The sequence below is a fragment of the Aristolochia californica genome, unplaced genomic scaffold (assembly GCF_029961685.1).
Source record: "Aristolochia californica isolate CCGP_79_NKW_82.1479 unplaced genomic scaffold, dmAriCali1.0.hap1 SCAF_13, whole genome shotgun sequence".
NCBI lineage: Eukaryota > Viridiplantae > Streptophyta > Magnoliopsida > Piperales > Aristolochiaceae > Aristolochia > Aristolochia californica.
Window position 1 is genome coordinate 22803774 of NW_027181804.1, and position 21639 is coordinate 22825412.

At 37.0% G+C, this 21639-nt stretch overlaps 1 protein-coding gene across 2 annotated transcripts; it reads right to left on the bottom strand.

The window, feature by feature from the left end:
* Positions 1-17140: 17140 nt before the first annotated feature.
* Positions 17141-20752, bottom strand: LOC137948975 (probable WRKY transcription factor 12). Of its 2 annotated transcripts, none has more exons than XM_068795221.1 (4): positions 20393-20752; positions 20188-20249; positions 19675-19836; positions 17141-17466 (listed from the first exon to the last, which is right to left on the bottom strand). In XM_068795221.1, exons 1-4 carry the CDS (start codon positions 20630-20632, stop codon positions 17304-17306), a joined length of 627 nt encoding a protein of 208 aa, XP_068651322.1. In that variant the 5' UTR covers positions 20633-20752; the 3' UTR covers positions 17141-17303. The 2 variants fall into 2 exon arrangements, with proteins under 2 accessions (XP_068651322.1, XP_068651321.1); XM_068795220.1 differs by having other exon boundaries at positions 20188-20255.
* Positions 20753-21639: the final 887 nt, after the last annotated feature.

The window sequence follows — 21639 nt, forward strand, 5'->3', positions numbered from 1 at the left end:
TTGCATATTTTGTCCATGCGAGTTTTTACGTTCTCCATGTGAGCTTGTACCTTCTGCCAATTTGGGAATACATCCTCCATTGTATTCCCGCTCTGATACCAGTTGTTACGGTCCCGGATCTAACACAAGGATTCTTTGGGAGGATCTGGGATCTGCCACGGGTTACGGGTCTTTCATGCATTATTGTAGGGATAGTAGGAAGACATGGAAAAGATGAAGATCAATGGAGGATGAGAGAATATGTGGGTTTTTTAGGCAAACTCTAACCTCGAGATCAAGAAGGTGATCTAAAGCCTGTTTATGCTAGATTTAACCCAATTCTCAAAGCTTCCATTTCTCATTACTCTTACTCCTTAAATAGGGTCCCCGTTAGGGTTTGGGATAAAATATTCCAAAAATACCCCTGTGGCCTAAACTGAAATAAAATAAAGTAAATTGAAGAAAAACAACTAAAATAATAATGTTATTGCGTGTACAGGGTCCCCGTTAGGGTTTGGGATAAAATATTACAAAAATACACCTATAAATAAAATATTCCAAAAATACCCCTATGGCCTAAAACTAAAATAAAATAAAGTAAATTGAAGAAAAACAACTAAAATAATAATTTTATTGTGTGCATAACACTGAAAGACATAAGAAGACGGTGAGAAGGTGAGAAGGTGATAGAGCAATTTAATTATTTGGTCAATTGACTAACCGAGAGCAAATTTAAAGGAAATTGAGGAACAAACAAAACATCTTGAAGGGGAATAGATGAAGTAAGAGAGGAGGAACCTTTGCCAAGAACCTTGGTTTGGGTACAATCAGTAATCGTAACGAATTTATGAGGATAACAAGGAGATAAGGACTGCAACAAGTGTTTGTTACCTGATAGATGTTTGGAGGCCCAGGAGTCAAGATCCAAGAGGAAGAGGAAGAAGAGGAAGAAAACATACCTGAGGTAATAGTAGTGGCAGTAGTAGATGATGAGGGAATAGAGGATTTCATGAAGGACTTCATTTTTTGAAATGCAACATAGTCCTCAGTTGTAAGAGTCACATTTTCGGATGATGATTCAGCCTTATCTTCATTTTTCTCAACATTAACCGAGACTGGGTTAGTTGTGGCCCAATCAAGTTTGCCATGAAGTTTCCAGCATGATGCCACAAGGTGGTTTTGACGGCCACAATAAGTGCAAAGTTGAGGCTCAGTACGGAAAGAATTATGACCCGTTCTACCACCTCTATTTTCAGCCTCTCTCATAGTTCGACCTCCTCTCATATTTCTGTCCCGTCCTCTGGATGAGGAAGATGTTCCCCAATTGCCAGAGAACATCGCCGATGGAGCATCAATAGGAGAAGGAGGGGATGGATCCGGTATCCGAAATAATGTAGCACTAATATCATCGAAGGATGGAAGAGCTAAAGAACTTAGAAGCTGAGTTTTGGCCACCTCAAGGTATGGTTTAATATTCGATAAGCAAATGGCTGCTGCCAAAGCTTCTCTTTGTCATTCTTGAACGACAATATTATTAGAATATGGCTGAGCTAGTTTCCATTCTTGAAGAAGACCTCGAAACCGTGCCAAAAACTCGTGAATATTATCTCCATGTTTCGTTGCAGCATGTTTTGTAAGACATCATATATTTTTTTGTAATGAAGCAGTGCTTGAGTAAAGCTTCACACAAGTGTCCCATATGTTCGTAGCGGTTTCCAAGTGGACCGCATTGTTGGCCACCTGCTCTTCCTTGCTATTAATGAGCCAACTTATCACCATGTTATCATCCTTAACCCACTTATAGTAGGACGCATCTTCTTCATCAATCCGAAGAGGAAAGTTAACAACGTGGCTCAAGAGGTCACGAGTAATAAGAACCCTCCAAACCGATTGTGACCAGCTCATGTAATTGGAGAGACCTCTAAGTGGAATTGTAGTAATACGGAGTATATCACTCTTATTACTATTGTATCCAATCTCCATGATGAGGCAAGTAAAATATGGAGGTCAAGGGAAAAGGCCTTCTTCAAAGAACAATTACTCAATGTACTTTGAAGAACCCGTAGACCAAATCAGTCACCAACAAAAGAGAACAAGAACCAATTTCTTTCACGAGTGCAAGGACCAAATCATCAACAAATTTGTGCCTTTAGAAAGTGATAATAACATCCAGCCATCACTCAATTTCTCTTGTATTCATAAGAACACAGAGAAGAAAGTATATGCAACCGATTAAGCCTTAATCCAAACTCCAACACAAACGAGCAATAAACAAAAATTTAGAGAAGATTTAACGGCAAACCAAGACACTTGGAAGAGATTTATCTTCAGCTCATGGGAGACTTCAACGTAAATAAAAATTCAATTGTTGAAGTTAAAAAAAAAATGGAACTACAAAGGGTAAATGACTGCTGGAATTTCATCAAACATATAATGGGCATCCAACAACATAACACAAACCCATGAGCAACCTTAAGTAGGAGAAGATACAACAACATGTGTTAGAATTCTACCTCAAATGAGATGGATCCAAATTACATAAAGGTAATTGAATTTCACCCATCAATCTTAATAAGATGCAAACAACAAATGATCTTGATCACACTTGTAATTGATTTAGAAGGAGTCAAGATTATAACATCAATTTAGTCATAGAAATAAATCTTTACAACATATAAAGATTTATCTTGACTTGATGTGACTCAAAATTCAAGAAGTAAAGAAAAATAGTAAAAAAGAAGTATGTAAATAAGAAAAGGAAACAAAAATAAACGTAAATAAGAAGAGCATGAACTTATCTCTTCATGACTGAACTCCTTTTACAAATTCTTGAACAGATTTCATAATAACTCCATGAAGAGAGATCCTAAACTCCTAGCTCTGATACCATGTAGAATTTAGGATCTCATGAAAGGAACTTTAGATCAACAAGAAAGAAGAAGAAGAAGAAGAAGAATGTGGAAGGAGAGAGTTTAGATTAAGGGAGAAGAGGGTTGCGTCAAAAAGAAAAATGAGAGCTGGACGAATTTGTGGAAAGAGAGGAGAGTGCTTCAATGCCCTACCTCTTAGCCAATGCCTTTATTTATAGTTTTACAATGCCCTTAGGGCTGCAACTTGATAAAATGAAAGAGATAAAAGGAACACATATTTACACTTCTATGCCATCTTTATGGAAAGTACCATATTTTACACATATGCCACTCCTTTGACGTGTGGGCTTCTTGTCTTGCGCTCGTGGGCTTGAGCCCATCTTCCAATAAGGACGTAGTCTCACCTTGAGGTGAACCTGTATAAATCTTATTGTGTTTTTCGTGCATGCTTTTTTTCCTTCTTTTGCGATTATTATTATTGCTCTCGTTAGTTTGGAATTAGGGCATCTAATTTCTAACAAGTGGTATCAAATTTTTGGTTTTTGATTGAGAACAATGGTTGGCGGAGAAGGATCAACACTAGGGATCAACAAGTTTGATGGTATAGATTTTGTATTCTAGAGGATGCATATCGAATATTATCTATACAGTAAAAAGATGCACCCACCATTTTTGGATATGAAACAAGAAAGTATGAAAGATGATGAGTGGAATCTCATTGATAGACAGGTGTTGGGAGTAGTCCGATTAACACTATTGAAGAACGTTGCTCACAATGTGGCGTCGGAGAAAATCACAACGGGGATGATAAAGATTCAGTCGGATATGTATGAGAAGCCTTCCGCAAATAATAAGATACTTCTCATGAAAAAACTCTTCAATTTAAAGATAACAAAAAATACTTCAGTTGGAACGCATTTAAATGAGTATATCATGATTGTCAATCAACTGATCTCTGTTCAAGTTAACTTTGATGATTAGGTTCAGGCTTTAATTATTTTGGCATCTCTGCCAAATTTTTTGGAGCCGATGAGGGCCACAATCAACAATTTTGTAGGCAATAGAAAGTAGATTTTTAATAATGTTTGAGATACCTTTCTTGCAGAGGAAGTTCGTAGAAAGGACTTCGGAGAATCGTCGACATTTAATTCTGCCCTAATTGTCGATTCTAAGGGCAGGAACTTCGAGAGGAATTCCAACAAGGGCAACGATAAAAGGAAGTCAAGGAATTGAAGATGCAAGTCCAAATTCGGAAGGAATGTATAGTGCTGGAATTGTGATAAGTCTGGTCACATAAAAAAATACTGCAGAGCATAAAAAATGGATGAAAAGAAAAATGATGCTGAAAATTTTCACACCATTGTGCACCGTGAGATCATGGAGAACATTTGGATATTGTTGGTATTGGTAATATCAGTTTGAGGATGTCAAACGGGTTAGTGTGGAAAATTCACAAGGTGAGACATATACTAAAACTGATGCATAATCTGATCTCAGTAGGGCAGTTTGATGATGAAGGTCTTAATGTGACTTTTAATGGTGCTGCTTGGAAAGTCACTAAGGGAGTCATGGTTATTGCACAAGGAGTTAAAACTAGAACTCTTTACCTAACTTTCAGTTGTAGAGATACTATTGCAGTTGTTGATGTTGTTACTATTTCTGATTTGTGGCATTACAGGCTCGATCACATGAGTGAGAAAGGAACGAAAGTGCTTTAGTCCAAAGGGAAGCTGCCAAGGTTGAAAACTGTTAACAACAATTTGTGTGAAGGTTGTATTTTTGGAAAGAAAAAAAGGGTTAGGTTTTCTACGGCTGGAAAGGAACGAAAGACTATAAAATTGGAGTTAGTTCACATAGATGTGTGTGGTCATTCAACTGTTAGTTCCCTTGCTGGTTCTAACTACTATGTAATATTTATTGATGATGTAAGCTGAAAGGTATGGGTTTATTTCTTGAAAAATGTTGGAAGATAAGCTCAATCCCACATAACCAAGGAAGATCCACATATCTAAGGTTATTATAAGATGGGCTACACGACCGAGGAAGGCCCACAAGATAGCCCCAAGCCCATAAGAAGTAGGACCCATAAGAAGTAGGACTGCTATTAGGGTTTTATGATTATCATCTGAGGAGCATTAGTTGGGGCCGAGAGAGGTTAGAGAAAAACAACACCTATAAGTTTGTGTGTTCTCTCTTGTAAACTATTTCATCTTCATAGTAGATTACTGTAGCGGCGGAAGACAGGACGTAGTCTCACCTTGAGGCGAACCTGTATATATCTTGTTGTGTTTTTCGTGCATGCTTTTTTACTTCTCTTGCGATTATTATTTATTGCTCTCGTTAGTTTGGAATTAGGGTGTCTAATTTCTAACAAGTAGTATCAAATTTTTGGGTTTTGATTGAGAGCAATCGTTGGCGAAGAAGGATCAACACTAGGGATCAACAAGTTTGATGGTATAGATTTTGTATTCTAGAAGATGCATATCGAAGATTATCTATACAGTAAAAAGATGCACACTCCACTTTTGGATATGAAGCAAAAAAGTATGAAAGATGATGAGTGGAATCTCATTGATAGACAGGTGTTGGGAGTAGTCTGATTAAGACTATTGAAGAACGTTGCTCACAATGTGGCGTCGGAGAAAATCTCAACGGGGATGATAAAGATTCTGTCAGATATGTATGAGAAACCTATTGCAAATAATAAGTTACATCTCATGAAAAAACTCTTCAATTTAAAGATGACAAAAAATACTTCAGTTGCAACGCATTTGAATGAGTATATCACGATTGTCAATCAACTGATCTCTGTTCAAGTTAACTTTGATGATTAGGTTCATGCTTTAATTATTTTGGCGTCTCTGCCAAATTGTTTGGAGCCTATGAGGGTCGCGTTCAGCAATTTTGTAGGCAACAGAAAGTTGATTTTTAATGATGTTTGGGATACCTTTCTTGCAGAGGAAGTTCGTAGAAAGGACTTCGGAGAATCGTCGACATTTAATTCTGCCCTAATTGTCGATTCTAAGGGCAGGAACTTTGAGAGGAATTCCAACAAGGGCAATGGTAGAAGAAAGTCAAGGAATTGAAGAAGCAAGTCCAAATTCGGAAGGAATGTATAGTGCTGGAATTGTGACAAGTCTAGTCACATAAAGAAACACTACAAAGCATAAAAAAAGGATGAAAAGAAAAAATGATGCTGAAAATTTTCACGCCACTGTGCACCGTGAGATCATGGAGAACATTTGGATATTGTCGGTATTGGTAATATCAGTTTTAGGATGTCAAACGGGTTAGTGTGGAAAATTAACAAGGTGAGATATGTACTAAAATTGATGCATAATCTGATCTCAGTACGGCAGTTTGATGATGAAGGTCATAATGTGACTTATAATGGTGCTTCCTAGAAAGTCACTAAGGGAGTCATGGTTATTGCACGAGGAGTTAAAACTAGAACTCTTTACATAACTTCCAGTTTTAGAGATACTATTGCAGTTGTTGAAGCTGTTACTATTGCTGATTTGTTGCATTACAGGCTCGATCATATGAGTGAGAAGGGAACGAAAGTGCTTCAGTCCAAAGGGAAGCTACCTGGGTTGAAAACTGTAAACAAAAATTTGTGTGGAGGTTGTATTTTGGAAAGAAAAAAAGGGTTAGGTTTTCTACGACTGGAAAGGAGCAAAAGACAATAAAATTGGAGTTAGTTCACACAGATGTGTGGGGTCATTCAACTGTTAGTTCCCTTGCTGGTTCTAACTACTATGTGATATTTATTGATGATGTAAGCAGAAAGGTATGGGTTTATTTCTTGAAAAATGTTGGAAGATAAGCTCAAGCCCACACGACCAAGGAAGGCCCACAAGATGGGCCCAAGCCCATAAGAAGTAAGACCCACAATGATTATCAGGAGCTGGCATCCTTATCATATAAGTTGGAAGATCAACAAGGACTAACAAAAGTATCTTATCTTATGGTCACATCAAAGAAGAGTTTTAGTTTGAGTTATGTTTGTCTTTTATCTATATTGTGTTATTTAATTATATTAGGACTTATCTTTAAGTGTTAGAGTTTGGGTGTAATTGGGACAAGGGTAGTTTTATTGTAATTGGACTCTACTACCTTCCTCTATTATAAATAGAGGTTCATGTTCTCTGATTACAACAAGTTATTGGTGTTAATGAAGTACCGCTGCCTATTTGATCAACAAAGGTCCAACACCATTGGATTGCAAAATACCAGAAGAGGTCTGGAGCGGCAAAGAGGTAAATCTTTCTTTCTTGAAAGTTTTTTGTTGTGTTTCTTATATTCATATTGATTTTGTTGTTAGAAGTATACTTGATGTTAAATCTAAGATATGTTTATTTATTTTTCTATGGTGGTACCAAATTTGGTTATCACATCTGGGATGACCTAACTCGTAACATTATTATGAGCAAGGATGTGATCTTCAATGAAGGTGCCCTGTATAAAGACAGGTTGAGAAGAAAGTTTGATAACACATGTAATGAAGCCAAGAAGTTTGAAGTGATTCAATTGAGAGATCTTCTAGTTATTGAAATGGAGAATATTGGTCAGGAAGACCAGGCACCATAGAGATACTCCCTTGCACTGAATTAAATTCTATTGACTGATAAAGGTGAACCAGAGAGTTATGAGGAAGCCTTGCAAGTTGATGAATCAACCAAGTGGGAATTGACCATGAAGGATGAGATGGATTCACTGTTATCCAATCAAATATGGCAATTGATTGAGCTACCAAAAGGGAAGAAGACCTTGCAAAACAAATGGGTGTATCGAATAAAAGACGAAAAATGATGGCAGCAACCTGTACAAGGCAAGACTGGTGGTAAAAGCCTTTCAACAAAAACAAGGCATTGACTACACCAAAATTGACTACTATTAGAACAATGCTTGGACTAGTGGCAAATGAGGACTTGTGCTTAGAGTAGTTGGATGTAAAGACAACCTTTCTTTATGCTGATTAGGAGGAAGAAATTTACATTATGCAGCCATAGGGTGTCAAAGCATATGGAAAGGACAAAATAGTGTGCAAACTTCAATAGAGCCTATGTGGTCTTAAATAGTCTCCAAGACAATGGTATAAGAAGTTTGATACCTTTATGAGTAGTAATGGTTTCTTGAGGTGCCAGGCGGATCATTTCTGTTATGTGAAGAAGCTTAATGACTCCTACATCATTCTATTGCTATATGTTGATGACATGCTGATAGTAGGTGTTTGAAAATAGGAAATAGATAAGTTGAAAATGGAGTTTTTCAAGATGTTAGCAATGAAGGATTTGGGTGTTGCAAAACAAATCCTTGGGATGAGGACTACTAGGGACATTGATGTCTTGAAACTGTCACAAGAAGAACTTGTGAGAAGGTGCTTAGTAGATTCAACATGAACAGTGAGTACTCCTTTGGCTAGTCACTTTAGGCTATCTAAGGAGCAGTCACTTTAGGCTATCTAAGGAGCAGTCACCTTCTACAGACCAGAAGCAAGCCCACATGGCCAATGTGCCTTATGCTTCTACTATTGGCAGTCTCATGTATGCTATGGTGTGCACTAGACCAGACATAGCTCATACACTGGGAGTTGTGAGTAGATATATGAGTAATCCAGGGAAACAACATTGGGAAACAGTGAAGTAGATTCTCATGTATTTGAGAGGTACTGTAGACTCAACCTTATGTTTCAGGAACTCAGACTTCGGATTACAGGGTTATGTAGATGCTGACATGGCTGGAGACATTGATGGCAGGAAGAGTACCACTGGATATGTATACACATTGGGTAGTACAATAGTTAGTTGGGTCTCTAAGTTGCATAAGATAGTTGCTCTTTCCACCACTGAGGTAGAATATGTCGCCATGACCGAAGTCAACAAAGAGATGGTATGGTTGCAATCTTTCTGAGAAGAATTAGGTCTCAAGCATGGGAGTGTTGTATTGTGACAGTCAGAGTGCTATTCATTTAACAAAAAATCATGTTTATCATGCCAGAACAAAGCACATATAGTTATGTTATCACTTCATCAAATCGGCTCTAGAGGATGGAATCTTAGCATTTGAGAAGATTCAAGGAAGTTAGAATCCGATTGATATGTTGATAAGGACTGTTACGATTGATAATTTGAAGTTGTGTGCAACTTCAGTTGGGCTTCTCTTTGAGGATTAAGAAGTTATTGCCATTGCAGAGGAGATATTGATGAATGATTAATCTCTGTTGAATTTAGGATCCTATGAATAATACCTCGAGCAAGGGGATAGAGAAAGAAAAAAAGGAAAAAGAGTAGAGCTCTCGGGTAGAGAGAGAAGAGAAGGAAAATAAAAGAGAGTAGAGAGAGAACACTTCACACGAGAGAGAAGAAAACAATAAAAAACTTGCTTGATGAATTCCGAGTTACAATCACCTCTATTTATAGTTGAGGATGTGATAGAGTCCATGTACAATTAATTTTAGGACTCGTAATTATATTTCAACTAGAACTCTCCAAGATAAGCCTATCATGATAAGATTACATTATCTATTTAAGAGACTAATTTAACTCAACTACAAACACCTTCTTTAAGGACGTGAATCAAGCTAGAGAGCCAACTCTTGGTCTTATCTTGTGGGTCCCACATGATCTTCTAGCTCATATAGATAGAGATACCAGCTCATGGTATCTTTGGGGGTTCCACTTGATATTCAAATCTTCTATTTAATTCAAGCACATGTTCCTTATCTCTTTGCTAGAGCCACTTTGTATGAGGACTCTTGTTGACACCTCTCGAGTTCATGGTGGGTCCCACCAACTTATGAGGCCATGGTAGGTCCTACATTGTAATAGTTTCCAAGTGGGAGCCTAATCAAAGCCTTACGCTGAGTCAGTACACGGTAGCCGTGGAGTTGGAAGGGGGCATGGAGCCCCCGCTAGGTCCCCGATATATTAGTTGTTGTTTCATTAAGGGTAGTTTTGGAATTTCACTCTTATAAAGTGGTTGACCTAGTTGTCTATTTATATTGGGGGGCACCGCTATTAGGGTTTTATGATTATCATTCGTGGAGCATCAGTTGCGGATGAGAGAGGTTAGAGAAAAACAACACATGTACGTGTATGATCTATCTTGTAAACTATTTCATCTTCATAGTGGATTGCTACAACAACGGAAGACAGGATGTAGTCTCACATTAAGGAGAACTTGTATAAATCTTGTTGTATTTTTCTTTCTTTCGTGATTATTATTATTGTTGTCGTTAGTTTGGAATTAGGGCGTCTAATTCCTAACAGTGCATGATTTATGCTTGAAATGACATCTTAATCGATTTCAAAATCAAGTGGATTTTGATTTCAATCAAATGTTTGGTTTGCCCTAATACCAATTGTTGGCCTACGTGGTTTCTCAAGGGGGGGGGGGGGGGGGGGGGGGAGTGTGTGAGTTGAGTGAATTGAGAATTTCAATTTAAAATGTAATACAAAATCATGCATCAAAGACATTTCAATGTAAACCAAACATGCACTCACCATAGGAGACAAGAGAATTTTTTTAATATATGTTTCCCTATTGGTATTCTCTGCCCAAGAACCCTTGCTTGGGAAATTCCACTATCCAAAACTCTAATGACTGGAATTACACAGAGATTTCGAATTTCTTTAAATCTCTTGTAGCTCAAAATAAGCTTTTTACAATACCAATCTATCTAAGTTATTGTTGCTAGATTCTAGCTCTAGCTGATCCTTTCTATCTAGATTCTATAGGTTCTAGATGAATCTTTCACAAATTATGAACAAAAAGAAATAAAAATATACGCCCTTACTTGGAGAGATCTTTCTCCTTGAGAGATCCAAACTTCCACTTCTTTAGCGACACAATGTGGAGTGATTGTAGGAGCTTGACTAATATGAATGCAAGGAAAGAAAGGCAAGAGTTATGAAATTTCAAAGGTAAAACTCACTCTTTCACTCTGAAGAACTTTTACAGAGATTTTCAAGATTGAGAGTAAAGGCTCTAAATATTTGCCAATAAATGTTAATTAACTTCTCAATACATAGTTTGGTGGGGTATTTATAACGTCCCCCAAGCCAAACTAGCCGTTTTTTGCCTATTTGCAAAAGTCAATACTTTGATTGATCAATAATGACTCTTTTTCTATCAGATCATGACTTATTGATCAATGGACTGATCGATCAATACATTACCATTGGTCCAAAACATTTTAGTTGATAGATCATTACCATGAGATGATCGATCAATCAGAATTCCCTTTGGCTATGCAATATAAGTATGATCAATCAGTGCGTTTCCTATGATCGATCATGCTTTATGTCCGTGACTAGCAAGATTATGTATGATTGATCATTCAATGTAAATTTTACTTGTATGGACAGTATTGATCAATGAGTCTAAATGGGATGGTCGATCATGCTTTATTGCATGAAATGATCATGTTCTGGATAATTGATTAATCGATCATGCTTTATAGTCTTGGCTTGTACACTTTTGAATGATCAAATCATTGGCCAACGTTGATCGATCATTTCAGTGTCGGTTCAACTAAGTTGACTTTTAAAGCATGTGAATGATTTTATCTAAGTGTTCTAACATATTTTAAGGATATTTATGATAAATCTAAACATGTTTAGATGTAATTTATGACCTAAAGCTCCATATTCACAATTGTACTCAAAGAAGGGAGTTTAGGAATACTCTCTTACATTTGTGACTGAGTTTAGACATATGACTTTTATATTTGAACTCTTGTCTTCTCATTCGTTGTGGGTGTTTCTTCAAGAGACGTCCTTCAATGATGCTTGAGGTCTTGAGTAAGCTTGATCATTTTGAAACTTTAGACCTTGAGATGCATTGACTCTTAAAGGTGAAGTATCTGAAATACTTGGTTTTGCAAATTGTCATATCAATTAAGTTTTTTTATTATCGAAAACAACATGGGAGTCAACCTATGGTCAACAACACTTTTAAGAACAATTTTGAATTGATACTAATCCTTTTCAAAAAATTATGATAATGAAGGTAAAAAGTTCAATCAAAATATTTAATCAAAACTTTAAATGACAACCAAGGTATTCAACATTAAAGTATAACTAAAGTTCATATACTTAGCTTGATTGAAGAAAACAAACCTGAAGTAGAAGACCTTAATTCTTCAATTTTCAAATTTGAACACAAGAAGACCACTAAGTATGACAAGAAGGCATTGAAATTTTGTGTCTAAGTTGTAAATGAAAGCTAGAAAATATTTGGATGTTTAGGGTCAAAAACTCAATTTTAAAAACTAATCGTTACTTATTTCAAGGCTGGTTTCTTGCTCGTGTCAAAATTCGATGAACAATATTCTAAAAAATATAAAAATAAATAAATATTCAACTCGTGTTGCTTGTCATTTTGGTAGGCACTTACGCAATTTGAAGGTCTATAGTCAAAGATTTTATTTCGGGAATAACTTAGGATTCCATTATAGGAATTTGGGGTTGATCCCTTTGCTTTTAGCTCAAATCTTGTGTGTAGTGCTGAAAAAAATTGACTGTAGCCATCCCACACATTGTATATACATCCACAAACAATGTCCCATTATAGGAATAACTTCAATACTATTGGAAGAGTGTATAGTGCTGAAAAAAATTTGACTGTAGCAATCCCACACGTTGCATATACATCCACTAACAATGCCCCATTATCTTGGTTGGCAGAATCTAATGGTCCACTGGCAGCACCCATTTTTGTCACCGATGAAATAAAGTCAGTCTTTCCAAAATTAACAACACTTGCTTCGTTCTGCTCAGCTTCTTCCAAATCCTTACTGTCAGTTTTCATCTTCTGTTGTTGTGCATCTTTCTTCACCGCAACAACAACAACAATTTTAGAATGCTTCATCATCTCAGTCTTCATGTGTTCTCCTGAAATATTTTTTATAGTAATATCCCTTTCAACAATCTCTTTGGAATAATTAAGTTTTATGTACACCTTCCATTGGGCACAAGCTGAGGGGACTGAAATAACAGCAACCCCATCAAGCTTATCACCTTCCATTGGGCACAAGCCCTTGCCCATTCTGAGCATACTCTGCACGCATACTAATCCAAGAACCCATCTTTCTTTTAGGCATTTCTTCAAATAGCTGCATGACATCAATTGTACTCTGTCCAGTCTCAGCCCAAAAATTGATTTTGTTCCCATCAACAGTAATAAAAATCATCCCCCATAGCCATTTTTCAACCATTCCCTGAATCATCAAACTCCTTAACATAGAATTAAAAATTGTAATTATGATAAGAAAATTTCCATCTCTAATTTCTGACAAAAAAAAGCCTGAAATCCGTCAAAATACAAGTAATCGCTTTGTTGCTCTGCTTCATAGAACAATCTCAATGCAATTCGAGAGTCGTTTCTAAAAAAATGGAGGGACTTCAGAACAAGCTAGACAAAATTTAGAGAAATTTGGCACAAAAACTTACCCCAACAATCGTTTAATTTGGGTTCGCATTGTTCTACCGAGAGCGAGATTGAGAGTGAGAGGTGTTGCAATTTCAATTAAGAACTCACTGTTCCAGAAGTTTCTTCTTCCGCCAAAGGCAACCTTACCTTTTTTCAATGGCGAACAGCAGTAAGCCGTGGCCTTGACCTTTTTCGATGGCAAACAACAGCAAGTCAGGGCTAAAATTTCGAATAGGGCCAGCGCTCGTTTACGGCATGTGAAACTGAATGGGGTTGTGCCGAGGAACCTTGAGGTTGGCTGAACTATTTCGTCGAGACAGAACCAAATTGGAATTTTTTTGTCTTTTGTTTTGGGAGACTTTCTGCTGGCCGTGAGAAGGGGGTTTTTGAGGTCGAACCCAAATCAGCCTTTACCGTCGAGGTTTTGGCAAAATACCCATCCGATTTCAAATTTCCAGGGGCTCAGGACTTTTGCTTTGGATTTCCTTGCTCAGAATTTTGAGGCCAAACGACCTTCCTCTCTGAGGTCTTAGCCAAATTCCTTTGGATTTTAGAAATTTTAATGGAAGATTCACGCATTCCATCACGCAATGCTAAAACCCCTGTGCGTACTTCTTCTAATGATAAAACCCTTATGCATATTTCTCCCAATAGATCGAGCATGGCAAACCATTTTTTTCAGAACGAAGAATCGCTCATTGTGTCCCCGTTCTGATACCAGTTGTTACGGTCAAGGATCTAACACAGTGATTCGTAGGTAGGAAGAGAGAAGAGAAGAAAATCAAGCCGAAGGGAAGCTTGAAAACCCTAGGTTCGTTAAGGAGAACGCACACCCCTGAGCTTGTTGAGGAGAACTCAAAACCCTTGTTTACTCTAAATCAATACTTGATTTTTCTCATTACTCGTACCCCTTAAATAGGGTTCACCTTTACAAGGTTCAAGATAAAATATTACAAAAATGCCATTATGGCCTATTAATTCTTTAGCTAAAATAAAATAAAGTAAAGTAAATAAAACAGTTAATTAGATTCTAAATAACTTAGCAATGTTATTGTGTGCATAACATGGTACGAGTAAAATCATCAATAAATGTAATAAAATACTTGACCTGGGAAATGTTTGAGACGCTCAAGAGTCCCCATACATCTGTGTGGATCAACAAAAAAGGAGCAATACTTTTAAATTCTAGACGAGGTGAGTATGTGAGCCTCTGGAGTTTGCTTAGTTGACACACTTCACAATTCAAATTCGACATATCCTTAAAGGTAGGAAAAAGAAGATGAAGTGATTGTGCAAATGGATGTCCCAACCAATTGTGCCATAGACTTGCCTTTATTTCCTTGGTTGAGATCACATTTATTTGAGGCACATCCAGGTAGTAGAGCCCCCGTTGTTCACGACCTCTACCAATCACCTACTTTGTTGTAAGATCCTGAAACACACAAGAAGAGGGTGAGAAGGTAATTGAGCAATAAAAATATTGTGTTAACTGACTAATAGATAAAAGATTCAAGGGAAAAGTACGAACAAAAAAAAATCTATGAGCAGAAGTGATGGTGTAACAGATGTGGATCCTTTCCCAAGAACTTTAGTTTAGGAGCCATCAACTATGGTAACAAATTTATTTGAAAGACAAGGAGAAACTGAGTGGAGTAGATTTTTGTTACCTGTGAGATGCTCGAAGGCCCCTGAGTCAATTATCCAGGATGAAGAGGAGGAAGTGGCAGAGAGAATACTTGAAGCGGTAGTGGCAGTAGCAATTGAGGAGGAACTTGGAGGAGAGACCATCAATCATTTTATTTTTTGGAATAAGTCATACTCATCATCAGTAAGGTTTTTCTTTTCTGTTGGTGGGGTAGACTGGCCCTCCTTTGTATCACTTACTAAGGCTTGATTAGCCTTAACCCAATCCGGTACGCCATGGATTTTAAAACACCAATCTATAGTGTGGCTATATTTCCCATAATGGGTGCATTCCTTGCCATCTGTTCTGACAAAACCATTCCTTCCACCTATGTCTTGTCCTCTTCTATAATTTCTTCCATGCCTTGGCTGCGGTCGGTTGCTGTTTCCCTATGCACGGAGTATATAGCGGATGATGCGTCAGTAGGAGAAGGAAAAGAAGAGTCTGGAATGTGGAGTAATGTGGCACATACATAATCAAAGGTGGGAATAACAAAAGCATTGATGAGTTGGATTTTAGCAACTTCAAGATATGGCTTAATGTTTGCTAGGCAAATGGCAATGGCTAAAGCTTCCTTCTGCTTGTCTTGGATAGAGACATCGGTGGAGGTAAGTAGAGCTAGCTTCGATTCTTGAAGAAGGCCTCTAAAATTAGCTAAATATTCATGGATATTTTCTCCTTGTTTAGTGTTGAATATTCTTTGGAGAATATCATATGGCCAGTGTAAGTTGTTGGAGCTAGAGTACAACTTAGCACATATCTCCCAAATTTGTTTGGTAGTGTCGAGATGAATAACATTGATCTCTTGGGGAGAGATCGAGAATAATATAATCAGGTATTATACTTGGCCCAAGACAGTAAAAGAAAATGTATTTTCTAGTAGGACTAGAATAGTGGATTTTTCCAATGCAAGAGTTCTTGGACGTGACTATCACTAGAGGAACATCGAAATAAAAAAAAAAAAAAAACCTGTGTGTTGCTTTTTGGACGTGACTATCACTTAATTTATTCACACAATTTTAAAAGGAGTTAAAATCTATAATTACTTACAATTCACCCCTCCTTGAATCGTCACCTGGGCCAACACCTTGCTCGATAGACCAAAGAAAGAGAAGGGGAGTAGGGAGGCCTTCCCCTTCTCATTGTTGCCTTTCTATTCTAGTGGTGGCATGCAAGAAGGGGAGTGCCTTCCCTACTGCCCCTTCTCATTTTCTTCTCCCTTGTACAAGGAGATTGTAGGGATTAGGAAGCTCTCTCTTCCACCATGGCAGGGCCTTCTCTTTCACTATTATATATATATTTTTAATAATTTATTTTAATATAATTTTTCTTACAAAAATTATACTTTTAATTGATAGAATAAAAAAAATTGATTGTTTAACTTAAACTAATGTCTATTCAATATATGAAGCATTCAATTATAAATTTATCTTAAGATAAATAACATTACTATGAAGTTAATTCTTAAGTATCATTAAAAGACAATTTTTCTTATCAAATTAAAAAAAAAATAGTTTATAACTTGGAATACCAATAATTGCATGAGTGCCCCTTTCTCCTAGTTATTTCATCATAAAGTAATTTTATTAATGAATTTATCATGCACATTCATAAGGCTATCAATTACATTGAACTTTCTATAGGATAATCTAAGACAAAATTTTGTGTGACTCTCAATTTGGACAGGGTGGGTCTCCTCCTTCTGGAAGAAAACACAAAGGGGGATCCAACCCTATTGCCTTTCCGTTACCTTCTTCCATGTCTAGCCAAAGTAGGAGGGCATTAGCCAACCTCCACAGATAGAGGAAACTAGGCCTCCTCTCTAGCTTTATTTGTTTTTTAAGGCTCTCAATTTTTTCTCTCCTTTCAGGAATTCATCTCAATTCTTGTAGAAACAAATTGAATTCCACCAGTTATTGAAAAAAAATTAGGGCCTTTTAGAAAACAATTCTACTCTCTAGAAAAATATACACAAATTAAACCCCCTAAACAAAAACATCTGAATCTGGTAATTAATAACACTTCTTAAGTTTATCTCGGTCTGTTTAGATTAAGAAAAAGTATTTTTTTACTTGTGACTTTCTATGTTTATTGAGCAAGAAACTGCCAAATTCAAGATTAAAAGAAGGAAAAAGAGAACAAAGTGAAAATTCTTATACATAATTTTTCCATTTCAAGCTGTGTCATGTGCTCTACCTTCATCTGCAGCTACCAACTTGTCTTTGTGAGCCATAACTATCCTTTTCGGAAGTATTTTAGCGTAAATACATGCATTGTTTTCTTTATTTTTCCTTTTGGCCAACTTACAATGTCGGTTCTATAATCAAACTGAACTATTAAAATGAATTGAAGCATTCATATTCGGAGGATTGTGTGTCATCACATGGAGAATGGGTGTGTCTCCCTTCGTATGTTGTGATCACCATGCGACAGTCCTCCGATAATCGCTCTACTCTCTTCTTCACTCGGCAATTACTGTGTGTGCAGCGGTAGTAACTCCTGGTGGACAGCCCAAAAATAAGAATAGTTAGTAATAGTAACCTCACGTTTAATAATCAATGCCAACATGATTTAGTTTTACTAGTAAATGCTAACAACATACAGGAAATAGAGCTTGATCAGCAGTATTCATGCATGAGAGTATTATAAAATGAAATGCTTAGCAATTTTCCAGGCAACATTTCATTGAGGGACCAGAAATTGTGCCTCATTTAAGAGGTCTCAGGATTTTATTGTTTCAACAAATCCTCACTCATGTTAGGTGTGGTAAGTCCATAGTTAGTTTGCATGTGTGGAGTGAACATTTTCCACTTAAAGTAATCCTTACATATTCAACAAATAGACATGGTAAAGATCAATCCAACATACATATGAAACAAGTAGACATGGAAAAGATCAATCTAATAGGCTCTTAAATAGTCAAATAACTTTTTTCCCCATAGAGACATCGCTTAGAGACATAATTAGAACAAGAAAATCACTCCTAGTTCAAATACAAGGATCGAAATGCTTCACATCAATCTGAAAATGGGACAAACTAGATCAAGACAACCGTTAATGATATAGACTATTAAGGGATGTTAAAAGTTGTGTCTAAAACTAATCTCAAAATTACTAGCGAAGTTAGAAACTTTCTTTCCCAATTAATAAATCGAGATCTTTTTTACTCTTTTTTTTTTTTTTTTTTTTGTAGAGGACAATTCTTTCTAACACTCTCCTTCACATGTGAGCGTTTTTTTCTTTTTTGTGGCTCCTACTATACGTGGCAATCTGGAGTGGAAACTCATTTATAAACACCAACACTGATGATACCATGTTAAAAGTTGAGTCCAAAGGTCATCCCAAAATAAATAACAAAGTTACTCACCCTCTTTCGTAACTAATAAAACCCAATATCATTTTCCATATAGGACAATTCTTTACAACAAAGGAGAGGGAATGTTATGCCTACTGATGTTTCAAAGTTGATTGTTAGTTGTCATAGTAAGTTGGAATTCAAGCATCTTATGACGAAATTTGTTTCTCTCAAAAGCTGAATTTTCTGCCATTTCCTTCATTACTTCAGAAATGGGAAATGGGAAGGAAGGTAGAAAACTCCAAAACCAGAAAGCAACAACGTTTCTTCAAAGAAATGGCTAAAAATAAACTGCATATACATAGAAGAAGGTTCACCTAAAATGTTTTGAAAGATATATTCCTTGAATACTAGAGCAGTGTTAATTTACAGCTCTGAGAGCTCATTCCCTGTTCCATTTTCTACTATAACATTATAAACAGTTTCTACATATCCCACAAGCAAAATATTGTGCAGAGAATTTACATTTGGAGCCATTTTATTATCATTAAAGCTTCTTCTTCTAGCAACTCATCACATAATCAGATCCATGAACTAGGTAATCGATTGCTGTTCTCTTTGGAAAACCAGGAAGGAAATCAAAGACTCCAAGACAAAGAATTCAGTTTCATAATCATTTATGTTCCAATCTGAACTTTTGGTAACTCAAGCATGGTTTACATTCTGGTAAGCAGAGCCTAGTTTAGATTATTGTGGAACTCAAGAAAGGAGTTTTTATCTTTGCAGCAAAATGGCCATTAAGAATCACCATTAAAACCTACCCAAAGTATCGCTTGGCCTTGACGAGACATAAGAGTCAAGTTGTACTCACAAGGAAGAAATGGTGGAGGAAAAGACAACTTAGCTTTTGGTAGAAAGGACAAACATAAACAATTACAATTGTTCGTATAATGAGCTCGCAGAATCACTTCCTGAAGAAATTAACCATTTTCTAGAAAATACTTCATTCTTCTTCAAGTGGAACCACCACTTTTCACTGACGAGGAATTTTTCAGAATAAGTTGAGGCATTTGTTGTTCTGTAACTGAAAGTGGACACTGTGCAATTAAGGTTTGATGTAGGGAATAATCTCTAAACATTTGGTTCTGAACATCTGTTACAATAGCAGATCCTGGTAGGTTTTTCTAGTTTCATGAAATGAAAAGTTCTGGACGCTACGAACATGGGAATCCTCACAATGTACAGATCAAAGCCGTCAAGGATCATAAGAAAACGAAAGAAATTTTCGTGAATTCATGATCCACAAGCATTGTTACGGTGGAAAATTCGAATGGTAGAAAGTTGAAGCTGCTAATTAACCTCCTGGTTCGCCTTATTTTCTTAAGAGGAAGCGAAGATTCGAAAAAGAGTACCTTGGGTGGAGGCTGTTCTTCACAACTTTTTGGCCGTATTTTCTCCACTTGTAGCCGTCATCAAGGACATCCACATCACTCCTTGTCTGGAAACAGAACCTTGGTTCCCTGAGCTTTCTTCGCACCTTCACTTTGCTCTTCTCTGAGGACGAATTCCTCCACCTCCAAGAAAGAGGACATCACTTTTGTGTCAGCTAGAGTAGCGAGAAAGAAGAAGCAGCAGTTCTTGAAAAAGCGAAACCAAATGGAGCTTTTATCATGGAGAGTTTTGAAAAGGGAGGCCAGACGAGGAACATTTCAAACAAGCACTCAGAAACAATATGGAAATAATGTACAGAGATCACCGGCTTCCGACTTGAATGTCAATCAAAACCCACAAAAGCCAGAAGAAATTCAACCAAGATGATCATCACAAAACTGAAGTTTCACATTTAATAGTAAACTATTCCCACAGCCAAATCCGCGCAAAAAGAAAACGAAAAAGAGAAGCAAAACAGAAAAGTAGAAACCTACCATGAAGTACCCCCTTCGTTGCTGGTGCAGTTTTGGTCATTCCGCCCTTTGGGATCCAAGCTCTGAATCTAATACATACACATGAAACAACAAGAAAAGAATGGAGAAAACACGAAAAAACCTCAGTAGACGTATTGCAGAGAGGCTCCAGTATAACGTCCCGGTTGAATATGGATTAGTTGTTTTAGGTTTCTCGTTTGCTCACCTGATCATGACTCCATGACTTGGACAAATGGCCATCGCCAAATGCTAAAGGGTTGTTGAAAGGTAGAGGCACCTGTGGTGGATAGGGATTACCATGAGAAGGAACCATGAAACCTAACCCTTGATTCTCTTCCAACTGCACGAACTCCATCCCGTGCATTTCCTGCGGACATGAGAATGAACCTTCTAGCTCGAAACAACGTGGGTTTCCTCTCTCTCCTTCCATCGTCGCCAAAATCATCGACTTTCAACTGTTTCTCACTTCTCCCTCTCCTTCCCGGCTGCACTACGATGTTTGCTTCGTCTCCAGGACTGGTTGGCAGACACAAAGTTTCCGGCAGGATACGAGACGCCGAGAGAGGTGGTTGTGGATCCGAAATCAGAATGATTTGTAGTTTTTTATCTTGAGTTCTTACAATTGGTTGATCTCCTTAAAACTGCGAGTTTGCACTAGTATATGTACAGTGTAAAGTTCAACTTTTATTGGTATTTTAGGAATCGACATATGAGAAGATAACTTTCAAATTACATCAAAGATTAATTAAATTTTTTTTCCAGAGAATTGAAGAACATTTCCAGAATGTAAGGTGAAACACACTGGCTTGACCTCTACGTTAACATATATAGCACTGAGATTTATTTCTCTTCCATTTTAATATGAGACGGAATCAGAGCCACCCATTCAAATAGGTTTCCTCGGCCGTGTCTCAACAGAGGCAGAATTAGAACCATTCATTCAAATGATTCTTTCTCACGAGAGAGACCCATTAACAAAGACTTACAGCTAGAATATTATAGAAAACTGTGAATATGATTCCTCATGAATAAATTCCTGCATTATATGAATATTTTCGTGTCTCTAAAGATTTGAGCTCCTCTATGTCAGCTATTTTCGCATTGATACACAGCTTTGAGAGGCAAAACATTCAATATTAGCTGTTTGACATTTATGCATCCAGTCCTTGTAAAGAAAAACAAAGAATCAACTCATCTCTGTTAAAATTCTTCAGGACTTTCTTCCTCCAAATTTTCATCTGTTGATTACTGGCTTCATAATAATTGTTCTTGTTATTGTAGTTATATTGGAATTGTTACTTCTTCTTTGCTTAAAAATAAAATTAGGGTTAATATTTGGACGTTTGGTCCAGAGAGAAATGAGTGGACGGGTCCCAGGTACTTCTCCTCCCTATCTGTCTCCCTTCCGAGGAAATAATGAAGCTCTCTAATCCTCCCACAATCTATTTCCAT

Excerpts from the sequence above, each read along its gene's own strand:
- LOC137948975 (XM_068795220.1), bottom strand. The coding sequence starts at position 20,632 with ATGATTTTGGCGACGATGGAAGGAGAGAGAGGAAACCCACGTTGTTTC. Across the intron at positions 20,256-20,392 it reads AGTCATGGAGTCATGATCAG|ATTCAGAGCTTGGATCCCAA; the intron begins GTGAGCAAACGA and ends TGTATGTATTAG. Across the intron at positions 17,467-19,674 it reads AAGAACAGCCTCCACCCAAG|GAGTTACTACCGCTGCACAC; the intron begins GTACTCTTTTTC and ends GCTGTCCACCAG.